The sequence below is a fragment of the Pistacia vera genome, unplaced genomic scaffold (assembly GCF_008641045.1).
Source record: "Pistacia vera cultivar Batoury unplaced genomic scaffold, PisVer_v2 Contig292, whole genome shotgun sequence".
Classification (NCBI taxonomy): Eukaryota; Viridiplantae; Streptophyta; class Magnoliopsida; order Sapindales; family Anacardiaceae; genus Pistacia; species Pistacia vera.
The window spans coordinates 75870-88898 of NW_022196104.1; the positions used below are offsets into that span (position 1 = coordinate 75870).

The window sequence follows — 13029 nt, forward strand, 5'->3', positions numbered from 1 at the left end:
CCTTCCTTAGTAACCCAAACGGAAGTGTCTCTGGCATAAACCATATTAGGCAAAGGAGACTGAAAGATCACCTGGGGGATAAGCCTCTCTAACTTCCTCGGGCCACACCTATTGACCGTCCCTTAACACGTCACTCAGTTTCGCTAGGTGCCCAAGACCTCTAAGGAAATTTTACATGACTAGGATTTAACTATTAGATTATTCTAATTTTAGAATAAAAGGTAACCTGAGGAAAGACATCTTGCAATATCATTTTTTTTGTGGGACGCCCTAAAGGTTTTAACGTGCCAGACAAAGGTAAATTATTAACTGTTGATTTCACAAAATACAAAATCAAAGATAACAAGTAGTTATTTGCTTTTATATTCATTTAATTGTGAAAATATAAATAGGTGACTTTCTAGCCAAATAGATGGTAATCCATACTTGTTTCCTTTACATAACCCCGAAGGAAAATTTTCCTTAATTTATATTGAAAATTTCATGATTCCAATAATAAAATTTAACGATGTTAATTTCACCATGGGACAATCTAACCAACTCATGGTACTAATATGGATATAAAATCATCATACTACTATTGTTAACCATCCAATTAGAATTAACCATAAAACTAATTATTTTTTTAACCACCTATTAAAAGGATGGTTATTGATATGATGGTGATTATTTTGAGAAGGAAAACCACAATATATTTGACAATACCTGATTAATCTAATTGGATAAATTTTGTAGAAGTTAATTTGTTTTCCCCATTGTTTATATTTGACTGCCAGTTTACTCTCATTCAGAAAGTGATAGCCAATGTTTTAAAACCTGACCCGGCTCGGCCGATTTAACTAGGACCGAGAAGCTTCAACGGGTCGGATTATATTTTTCCTATTCACCCAAAACCCTAGGATTTGGGAGGATGATCGGTTGACAATTGACAGCCAGGATGTTGGGGTTTTTGAAGAGAAAGTGAGGTGAATGCGGTGGTGGTGACGGAGTTGATTTCCAGTGAGTAAATTGACTGAAAATCAAACAAAACTGAGGGCGGCAACAATCGGCTTTTGCTGACGATTAGCAAAGCTAACAGGGGTGGCGTGATGTGAGCTAAGGTGGGTTCTGGTCGAGAGGAAGAGGGGAGTAATTTATGGATGATAGGGAGGGTTGTCGACGAGATTTGACCTGGAATGCTGACGCCGGCGTCGGTGAGATCTGGCCAAAATCGAACTTACTTCGACCAGATCTTGGGTATATTTTAAGAGGAATGGGCTCAAAGGACGATTGGGGTTACATCTGAGGTGTCGCCGCTGGCAACCAATCGCTGGCCAATTTGTATTTGGGTTGTGTTTGCTAAATTTCAAACATATAGGGACTTAAAAAATTACTAGGGGCGTATTTGCTGAATTTTAAAAGTTTTTATCAACCGGTTTGACCGGCGGTCAAACCGGTTAAACTGGTCAACCCGGGACTCGGAAACTTTATCAGGTTTCACCCCGGGTTGGGTTTTAAAACATTGGTAGTAGCTATGCCTTTACTCTTATTTTTAATAATATATACTACAATCAGTAATATAGCGAAAAAGTAACTAAATAAATAAAGTAAGAACATACAAAACAATGTGATAGACAATTTTAAGTACAAACTTTGATGAGAGTTGATATTAATTTTCTGCGAAAACCAGCTAACTTGGTAAGTGAAATTGTTGTGTAGGCAGTCTGATTACTATAGATACATACATTGCATTTTTTCAGCAAGCGTAGAAATTTAATTCCTTATTGATATATCTCCATCAAATACCTTTACCTTGTGAATCGCTTTCTTCTTTTTCTCTTGGAAATATACCTCCATTTACCTCTATCTCAACTATGTTATTTTCTTCTTTGCCTTCATTTTCCTCAACCATGTTACTAGTATTACAAGTTTGGTCAATTTGCGAGGTGATAACAATATCAATTAATTTAGATTCTCCAAAACCTTCAATTGGCACTAATAGAGTTCTTTTCTTCATTTCCTTTCCTTTACCCCATAGCACCGCGTAAAGCCCACACACGATCAATGTTGCACCTAGTATGCTGAAATACGAAACAAAATTTCTTAAATTTCACCATATATTTTTAAAGGGTCGTTATATCTTAGAAAAAATTAAATACTAATTTGATTTTACCTGCCCAAGTGTAGCTTCTCATCGAGTATTAAAGAACCAATAAAGGCTACGACCACAAGCATAAGAGGATTAAAGATGGATGCAAATAGAGGTCCCCTCATTCGCACACACCAAGATACCAAGGTCACCATTAAACCAGAAGCCACAATTCCCTGCAGCACAAATTACCCAATGAATAAATTGTTACAATGAACTTGTCACAAAGTTAAATAGGATTCAATGACACAAAAAATGGTGCAATTAAAGTGGATTATTAATTGAAACTTACGGAGTAAGCTACAGTGAATAACTTAAAATCCCAGCCCAACTTCCACTGGCTCCAGTCTTTTTCCTTGCATAGGGCAAAAAATGCAGCTTGGATTGCTCCCATCACACACATCAATGCCGTGCTGGAATATTGACACGGGTATTTTTCACTCATCTTAGCCTGCAAAAATTAAAAAAAATATATTTTAAGAAAATTAAAAGAATAATAATAATAATCTTTGCACATAATGGCCCGATGTGTTTCCTACGCTTTGCTGGGTGTCGATGTAATTTTACAGTAAGGCGAAAACATGCAGGCTTTTACGACGATCATTGGGCATCGCTACAGACTGTAATTCTTTTATATTTAATTGAAAAAGGTACCTGAATAATCAACCACAGGGCAAAGGAGAGGCAACTGGCAATGGCCAACAAGAAGCCAATAAGGTGCTTATTGGGTTCTGCATGCGGAGATGTGAAATTGGAAGCTCCATGATGAAGAAGGTTGACATTTGTTGAGAAAAGATTAATCTCAATTCCTTTGTAGAATGTGAGAAGCATCGCTCCACTTATTCCTAAAAGTGTTCCCAACACTTTTGCCATCCCAGCCTTTGTTCGTATTCCCACCCTCTCTAATCTGTCATCATCCATATCAAAATCAATTAATTAAAGTTATCAATTAAATATTTAAATATGTATCTTAATTTTTCTATTTTTTAACCTGAATGAAACGGCCAAAATGAAGGTAATTGCTGGAATGAGATTACTCATGGCTGAAACAAAAGTTGCAGATGTTAAGGCCAAACTCTCCAGGTACAAATTTTGAGTTAATGATCCCCTGCAATTCAAGTACTAGTACTATTAAATGTTAATTATAAACTAATTAAATTCGAAATTTTTGATATATTTTGATAAATATACAATACTATATATGGACCTCTAATTTTGTTTTTATTATTAAATTTCAATCGTAAATTTAGAAAATTGTTGTATGAAGCGTAGAAGAACAAGTGTCACGTGCTTCATGGCCATGCATATAAACAGAGACGGTGCATGATATACAGCTAGTTGCCTGTTTCTCTACTAACCACACGTGTCGAGAATTATATGAATAAAGCAACATTTTATGCATTAGTGCACTTCCTAAATTGGCACACTATATTTTTTTTGGAAACATGCATGCATCAACTTACCCAAATAACCCACAAAGAAATGCTTGAAACAGTATCTTCCAGTTCAGTTTTGGTCTGCTTTTCCTGCAAATAAATAAAATAAAATAACTAATAAAAGAATCATATTACATTCGAAATTATCGTATAAAACCTTTACTCCTCTTTTAATTTTTTTTATTTTTAATAAAATTTTATAGTAGTAGTCTGGTAAGTTATCTTCTCGTGATTTCAATAATATTATTTTCTTTTTGGTAAAAACTTTTGTTGTCTCTTGAAAGTTCCAAACAGAAATGGAGGACAAAGTGAGGAAACTTCCAAGAGCAGTAGAGCACTAGAAGATACCACTGTGACGACAACACTGACCCAGAAAAAAGACAGTAAAAATGAAAGACAAAAGAATGTTTAGAGAATATATAAGAATTTTAACTGGCATTTCTGATATCTGAAATAAGAATTAAAGAAAGAATATGTGAAAAGGAAAAGAGCAAACCTTTCAAGAAAGAAAGCAAGAGGGATCATGAAAGCCGTGGCGAAAATCAGTCGATAAGCAGCAATAATACTCAAACTAATTCCTTCATTAGCCGCTAATTTGTATAAAATATTTACACCAGCAAATACAATCTGAACCACAACCATCATCAAAGCCGGCTTTAACCCTTGAAGGCAATTACAAAACTGACCCATAATTCGAATCTGTCTTTGTTTCTTATGGCGTATAATAAAATGAAAAGGAGAATGGATGAATGAAATAGCAGCGAGAGTGTGTTAGTTTTTATGGTAAGAGGTAGGGCTTGCCTTTTGTTAATAACGTCATTTCATACGCCTCCTCCGGCGACAGCAGAGACGCAGGAAGGCGCACGTGTTGAGTTGGGATCGCCACGTGCGAATGAAAGAGGCGTCTGCCACCGCGCCGCCATGCATTAATAATTTTGTTGACTTTTTATCGCCCTAGCAAAGTCCAGAGAGTCAAGACTATGTGTTGACTCATGCATGCTAGCAATTCTCATGCTTTTACATTCTGAATTTCCGTACATTTTCTTACACTTACAAAGATATAAAATGATTCGATAAAAAATAAATATAATAAATTGAATTTTTTATTTAATTTTTCTATTTATTTTTTGTTATCTTATTTTATATATAAGATTTTTCCGTAAATATAATATTATTATTCTATCATAAATCAATAATCATAATTTTGTGTAGAAATCTACCTCAGAGTTTTTTTATAATTAGATTGTTTTACCTTTATCATATAAATATGTTTTCTTAATTTCATGGGTAATTTTTAAAAAATCTAAATTACAAAGTACTCATGAATTTAGTGAATTTGTTAGTCACATAATTCACGTAAACCTTGAATATAATAAATTGTAAGTTGGGACAGCAATTGATTGTGAAAATTAATTTTAAATTATAAATCATTAACACATCATTCTATAATCTAGAGTCCAGCTTTATAATTGCACTGTCACTGTTAAATAAAGGAAATAAAATTAATGGTGGAGTCTTAAAATCTGTTTTGACAACTTAAAAAAGGATTAAAATCAAAATTTTGCTTGTTTACTAAGCAAAGTCGTGTTAATGGTAAGGATATTGATGCATCCGTGCATAACAACATTATTATGAAAACATGTTTGAAATATTTATTCTAACTGTGTGCCAAACAGCTACAAAACACGTCATTATAAGAAAATGGCGAAGTTTAAGTTCAAAAGCGGTATCATTAAAATCAATTCATTATGGAATCTCTAACCCTGCGTTATTTTGGTGTAAAAAACACCAAAATAACGCAAATTTCAACTCCAACCCAGCGCCATTTGCTACGCCAAATTAGTTCTGCTACAGTATTACGCCAAATTTGGTATAACACTGTAGTTTCACACCAAATTGGTGTAGCACTGTTTATATAATAAAAAAAATATTTTTTTAAGTTTTGTAATTTGTATTTAAGTTAATTTAATTATTATTTATATTAATATTTATAATAATAAATTCATAATAATGATATAATTCAAAAAAATGATGAAAAATTAAAAACAAAACTTTATTCAATACAAATATTAAACTATAATAACTCAAAATAAAAATTAACACTAATTTAAAAACATTAAAATTAAAAGAAAATACAACATAAACTAAAATAACAATTTAGTATTCCGGTAGATTAGTTTCGGATCCTGTAAGATCATCAAAATATTGAAAAGAACTAGAGTTATTTTGAGATCCTTGACCTTGTTGTTGAGCTTTTTTTTTTTTTTGCATAATTCTTGTTTATTTGATTAAATAAATGCCTAATTTTATTAAATTAGTATAATTTTCAAAGTAATTATTATTTAATAAAAATATCATTCCCAATATTTAATTAATAAATATATAAATAATGAGTGAAATAGATTAATAGTTGGTTATTACAATAAAAGAAAAAGAAAAAGAATATTTCTTTTAGTGTAATATTTGGTGCAATGGATTGGATATGCTATAGTGTTTTACACCAAAAATCACACCAATTTGGTGTAAAACTTGCACCAATTTGGTGCAATGGGTTGGAGATGGTCTTAGCATGTGTTTTTAATGCATGTTGCTTTTTGCATATACATACATATATATATATATATAGGGTAAGTAAACTTTATAAACAAAAAAAATGAGGTTACAAAATAACTCAAATGCCCGGTAGGCCAAAAACAAACAAAAACGACAAAGGCACAAATGCCCCTTTCTCAAGAGCACGTAGGCTCAAAGAAAAAAGGGCACAGACGCCTACACAGGAGCACGTAGGATCGGAAACAAAAGCACAAAAAGAGGCACAAATGCCCAAAGAGAGCATGCAGACTCTACAATAAAGAAAAGGAACAAGAAGCTAGGATCTCCATCCTTTTTTCTTACTCTTCTTACCCTTGGGTGCCGATAGATCCGGTGGACGAGAGGATTGGGATTGAAGCATAGGCCACTCCATGTCAAAGTTGAGGTCTACCTCGACGTCTTCGAAGGGGATAGCAGGAACCATGGCTAACAACCCTTCATGGTTGTCAACAAAAGACTCGTCACTCAATTGGTCTGTCGCTGCCCTTTTAAAGGCTTTGTGGGCCAAAAGATCACGAGCCTCGATAAACGGGTCTCCACTTAGGGGGACATCCTCTTGGATAGGGAGGGTGTTGCTCACGAGGGGAATCTTTGATGCCTCGAAGGTCTCAATAATGGGTCACCACCTGGGATGGCATCCAGCTGATTAAGGGATTGGGTGCTCATGGGGTGGATCTTTGAGGCCCCAAGAGGTCTCGATATCGAGTCACCACTTTGGAGGTCACCCTTCCGATCAGGGGGGTTGGTGCTCACAGGGGGAATCTTTGAGGCCCCGGGAGGTCTTTGATGAGGGACACTCTTAGAGGCTTCCTCAAGGCCCTGAAAAGGTGTCAGTGCCTTTTTTGGCGAGTGGCAAACATGGCCAAACACGCAACACTTTGGACACTGCTTCAGCTTCCATTCATAAGCAACTTCAACTTCATCTACGATGCCCAACAAACTAACTATAAACCGATGCAGTAAAGGTTTGTCAACATTAAGCTCCACACACACTTGGGTGTGCACGTAAAATATTAGTCAACCCTAAAAGTCCAGCCGTACGGATCCACTCCATTGAACATTGATAACTCAAGTTTCTCACTCCTCTCATCCTTTGAATTTTCTACTTCCTTGGTCCGATCAACCACGCCGCTATCGTCGCTGTTTGAGTGCTCAGCGTGGGTTGTTTTTCCATGATCGCAACTCTTACTAGCATCCTTTTCCTCCTTCAACCTCATCCATTCTTGAAGCTCAAGGAGGTAGCCCTTGATGCTTCCCAATTCTTCCTTCACATTCCTCATTTCCTTCTCCACTTTCCTAATCTCCTTCTCCAATCCATTGACTCTCTACTCTATTTTTGATTTAACCATCACCCAAACGAGGCCTTGATACCACTTTGATGGAACACCCTGAAGAAATCAAACAAATCCATCAATAAGACAGTCCAAAAACACAAGATATAGCCACTATAAATCTGGAATTAATCAATAGTATATTCAATATTTGGAAATGGCTTGTCAGAGAAAAGTAATAATAGCAACACTTAATGAGTAGATAATTCCTAGTAGTTCAAGGAGTTGAGGACCTCCCTAAATGACCCTTCATAATCTGCTTACCCTTTTTTAACTCACCTCCCTTTTCAAAACCTTTGTAAATACTTCCTGCTTCTTCAAAAACCTAAAAAGTTCCTTCCAAATTTCAAATCCCTCCCATTCTATTCCTAACTTTAGTTAATACAAGCCCGAAACGAAATTTCTGATTTTTTCTTATCGTTCTCTTTGAATCCATTCTCAATAGCAATTTTCTCTTACTCAATTAATACCCTTTTGATCAAAATCCTAGAACCTGACTTTGGTCCTTCTCAAAATCTTCATCAATCGTTGTATAAAGAAACCTTATATGACCATTTTTTGGTTTCTTTATCTTCAAATTGAGATGACTAATTTTGAGTATAGTCTCTTCTACTTCAAAAACCCTTGATCGGTCTTCTTCATCAATGGAAGATATTGAAACCCTAGATGATAATCATGATAGTTATCAATCTTTGATTCATTTTGGGCCTCAACCTTTGAGTATCGATGGGTCTTCAGAAGCAATGTGTCCCTAAGAAAATCTATTGGACTATGATGTTGAAGAAGAAGATAATGATGAAGAAATTTACAGTGATTTTTTCTTACCGTACTCGAACTCACAGTCAGAGAAGTTGTGTCATATAAAGTTGACCTAATGAAGCACTCGTATTCTAAAAGAAGAATAATAACTTATAATCCAAAAAGACTTCATCTCTATTATCAAGGTTTAAGCATCCTCAAATTAACAACAAACGTTACATAAATCCTTCGAACCTCCTCTATGCTTTCCACTTTTCTCAAATACCTTGTACACATCGTTTTGTAATGAAAAAAACTCAAATAAATGGGGCAAATTGGTCTTTGTACAGTTAAAAAATTAAATAAAATCTTTTTAAGAGTAAACGACATGTTCCCACCTAAGTTTTGGAGAATCTGCAAGTTCCCACCCTTGGTTTCATAAATTCCAGATTCTCACCCTTAAATTAACAATGTTAGGGCTTAACATAGTATAAAATGTGTTATTACCAAACTTCCATTTAACTTGTACTTTTGATTGTTGTGGCTAAATATCATAAACCTCCCTTGAAGATGAAAACTTATCCATCACACCCCTACGAGCTGGGCAAACCCGAGTCACCAAAATCGACACCATAGATAGGCCAAAGCCATGACAGCAACTGCGCGAAGGAGACTAGGAGCGGCACCCCTTACCCTCGCTTGACCAATGCCCACCAGGGCGACCAGATTACACAATTTCCGTGACTTTTCCTCTCATTCCCTGTCGCTCTTAGGCCATTTTCGGTTGATTCCAACATCGCCAAGCTCCCTCATCACCACCATTAGAATCCCCATGCCACAATCAACAAAACCCCTCACACTCCCACCTCGATGCACCCACAAATTGCCATCCAATAGCCCTTGTAATCTTGCACGATTCTCCAAGTTTACGGCCATATTCCCACTGGTTTTGACACTGTAAATACTCCCCTTCACAACCATTCGAACCCACATCCATTGTTTTAAAATCCGGACCGTTCGTTGACCCAGTCAAGGGGCTGGTTCGTAGGTTGAGCAGTCCAACCGATTGGACCGGTCGGTCTGATCGGTATGTAATAGTCTCATCTTTAAATAATTCCATTAATTGTTATAAGTTTGAAAACTAACAAATACATCCCTAAAAGATACCTATAAACCCCTATGAGTTTAAAATAAAGTAAATACACCCTCAAATTTCGTTATTATTATTTTTTCTCTCTCCCCATCACTTCCATCTTTCACTTTTCTTTCTCTCTCCCCATCAGGCCATCACTTTCCATCAATTTCTTTCTTTTTCCTTTTTTCTCTCTCTCTCTCTCTCCCCATCACTCACTTTCTTCTTCTTTCTTCTTTCTTCTCTCTTTTCATCTCCTCTTTTCTTTCTTCTAATCTTCTTCCTTACTCTTTCTCGTGTCTCCTCTTCTCTTTCTTCTTCCTTCCTTCCCCTCCCCTTCTTCTTCTTTACAATTGAAGATGAAAATGGAAGATAATGAAAGGGTGCTGAAATTAGTTTAGGAATATGAATTTTTTTGAATTAGACAAACCGTTTTAAGCCTCGGGCCAGTCGGTTCGACGGTTTTGTACTGCTCCATAAATCCATTATCAGTCCAAAACGGGTTTATTGATATTCCCAGTTTTATGTAAACCCGGACCAAAGTAAAAGACGGCTTTTGGTCGAACCGGTCAGATCGGCCAGTCTGGTTTGGGTTTTAAAACAGAGCCCACATCCTTTCCTACACAAACCCACAACTCCACTGGCCTCCCCCACTCGCCGTTTGTCGTCCACGAGTTGCAAATTCGCAATTCTATCGTAGGGGTGTAATCGTCATATTTCAAACTTGAGATGTGGAGGGTTATTTTGAAAATTTTATTTTTATTTCAAATTTAATGCAATGTAAAGGGCCAATTTACCCTTTAACCAGTAAATTAAACCATTTTCTGTTAATTTAAGGGTGGGAATCCAGCATTTATGAAACCAGGGGTGGGAACTTGCGAATTCGCCAAACCCTTGGGTGGGAACATGTCGTTTACTTGCTTTTTAAAAGTGTAAATAAAAACTTCTATAAGAATTTCAAAGTCGTTGGTGGCCAAATACCGATCGATAGTGCTTAGATCTGGCTTGGTAAGGCCAAATCCATGAAAGGTAACGTCAATAGTGATCAGTGAACATCGATTCGACCCTGTGTGGCCGAATCAAGCCATGCCTGGCACAGATTTGGCCATTGGCTAGGCTTGGCCAGATTTAGTCCAACAAGGTTTCGTTGTCAACTTGATTGTTGGCACCAGGGGCGGATCCAGAAATCTTTATTAGGGTGAGCCACAAAAATTTTTAGTTCTAAAATTGAGAGTGGACCACAATTTTTTAATATTTGACAATAAAAATTAAGGGTGGGCCAAAGTCAAACTAAATGGAATAATGTATTTAATTTTTGTTTTTTAAAAATTGAGGGTGGGCCATGGCCCACCCTTAATACACTTTGGATCCGCCCCTGGTTGGCACCCTTTGTTTTTTTTTTTTTTGTTAAATTTTAGTTTTCTATACTTTTTATGGTTTTAGTTTGAGTTAATGACTTTTTCTCACCCAAATAATGGCTTAATTATAATTTTCCACTCACATATTTTTAAAATATCACTTTACTATCCAAATTTATATTCCGGCAGTGAACAAAAAGCAAACTAAATCCAAACTATTAGGACTTTTGAAGAGGGGAGGCTGATGGGTCTTTTGGTGGTAGAAGGTTTGATTTGGTGGTTGGGCTTGATTGAAATTTGACTTAGGAGGGACGGCTGCGCAAACCCTAATCACTTAATTGCTAGAGATTGGTGGGGTCGGCGAGAGCAGGGTTTGACGGGTTTTGGTGAGTGATGATCAGGGAAGATAATGGTGGTAGTGTGGGGTTGCAAAGATGCCAAAATAAAAAACGAAATATAAATTTGGGTAGTAAAGTGGTATTTTAAAAGTTTGTGGGTGAGAAAGTGTCATTAAGCCATTATTTGGGTGGGAAAAAGTTATTTACTTGTTTCAGTTTAATTTTTTTCTATGGGCATAATGAACATTTCATATTTGTAGTCCAAGTTCTTCGTTAGAAAACGACATCTGAAGATTGTATAAACCATAAGAGAGGCTTTTGATGAAATCTGATACATTTGTTATTAATTTGAAAATGACTTAAACTTTAGGGGAGGTTTTTGATAATAAGCCTTCATTTTAATATTCTGAATTTATGAGTTTTTAAGAAATGTTAAAAGAATATTGGCTATCAAATGCTAAATTGTATATGTCTATTTTGGGCTTCCTTTGAAATAATAATAATAATAATAATAATGATAAAGGATATACTTACTATTTAGTTGAGATACATCAAAAGCTTATAAGCCATTAATGATATGGGAACTAGAAAAACTAATCCAAACAGTTGACTGTCAACTGCCGTCTAGCGGTGGTGGCCGACGGCTAGTTGTCCCCTTGGGTAATTGGGGTGTTTTAGCTAATTTTTAAAATTTTATTGTGAGAGTGTTTAGCTAAATTAATAAATGTAGCAAGTTAAAACAATAATAATAAATATTTTCAGAAAATGTACCAAATAACTATTCTGTTTTAAAAAGCTTTTTTTAAAAAAAAATGTACTAAACAACTATTCCAGCATTTTATCCAACTTTGATATAATTTTCAGATATTTTACCAGACACATTTTCAAAATTTGATCTTATTCGATTTAATCTAAATCAATTCAATTTAAAATACTTTTTCAGAATAACATTGTTCAAATAATCTATCAAACATGCCCCATAATTGATCAAAATCCCTCTTTTTTGTCTATTATTTTAAAAACAAATAATTTCAATTATTCAGTAATCAATTTAAATAGCATCAAAATGTTTATGAGATTTGAATAATCACATGAAATCTATCGAATTATCAAACACATTCAAGTTTAAGCTTGAAAACAAAAACAAGGTTGAAGTATTTTATTGGCAGATTGAAGTACGTAAATTATAGAAGCGTGCTTCTATGGCCTATCACATGGAATCATGCACCATGTGTCTAAATTTACATCAACATCCTTCAATTTACCTGATGAGTGATTTTCGTCAGATCTGAATCATCTTCGTCGGATTTTTGTGGGATTTTAATCGGTGAGTAGGAGGAAAGGATTGTGGTACCTGAAAGGGTCAAGGTGATTGGGTGGAGGATCGGGGAGAGACCTATGCGGGAAAGAGGCAGCCTTCCCTTTTCTCAATCAACATTGACAGGTCTGCATCTTTTTTTTGTTTATTCTATTGCTATGATTAGTTAAAGAGAGTTTATATTTGAATGTTGAAACCCAAAATTAAGCCTCCCATTTCTGTGTAGTGGAGATAAAAGGGATTCCAAAGTCTTTAAGCGTTGGGCAAGTTGTCTGGGCATTTATTTGGGTTTTATAGCAGTTCAACAATATGCGCAGTGCTGCCTAGTAAATTTTTTTTTTTAAAAAATTGAATTAAAAAAAAAAACAGAATTATTTGGAGTTAGCTAGCGAGTCGACTCGAACTCGCGAGCCGGCTCAAAATATATTAAAACCATTACTGAGCCGAGCTGAGTCTTATAATTTATGACTTGGGTTGGCTCGTACTCGATTCGTCAAATTTTTCTCTTTCACGAGCCGAGCTTGTTAAGCCGAAAACTCGGCTCAATAACACCCCTAATGATGAGTGATCTTCCAATAGTATGAATAATGCTATATTTACACTACCCATTACACCATGATGTAGCATATCCCATATCTACATAAATTTTTAATTATTT

General features: G+C 35.4%; 1 protein-coding gene across 1 annotated transcript; it reads right to left on the reverse strand.

Moving 5' to 3' along the window:
* Positions 1-1777: 1777 nt before the first annotated feature.
* LOC116134907 (WAT1-related protein At1g25270-like) lies at positions 1778-4257 on the reverse strand. The gene is made up of 7 exons (XM_031420595.1): positions 4061-4257; positions 3592-3654; positions 3120-3236; positions 2783-3035; positions 2421-2579; positions 2153-2304; positions 1778-2060 (listed from the first exon to the last, which is right to left on the reverse strand). The coding sequence occupies exons 1-7, from the start codon at positions 4252-4254 to the stop codon at positions 1778-1780; spliced, it is 1221 nt and encodes a 406-aa protein (XP_031276455.1). The 5' UTR covers positions 4255-4257.
* Between the last annotated feature and the right edge of the window lie 8772 nt (positions 4258-13029).

Excerpts from the sequence above, each read along its gene's own strand:
- LOC116134907 (XM_031420595.1), bottom strand. The coding sequence starts at position 4,254 with ATGGGTCAGTTTTGTAATTGCCTTCAAGGGTTAAAGCCGGCTTTGATG. Across the intron at positions 3,237-3,591 it reads TTTCTTTGTGGGTTATTTGG|GGGATCATTAACTCAAAATT; the intron begins GTAAGTTGATGC and ends CTTGAATTGCAG. Across the intron at positions 3,036-3,119 it reads ATTTTGGCCGTTTCATTCAG|ATTAGAGAGGGTGGGAATAC; the intron begins GTTAAAAAATAG and ends GGATGATGACAG.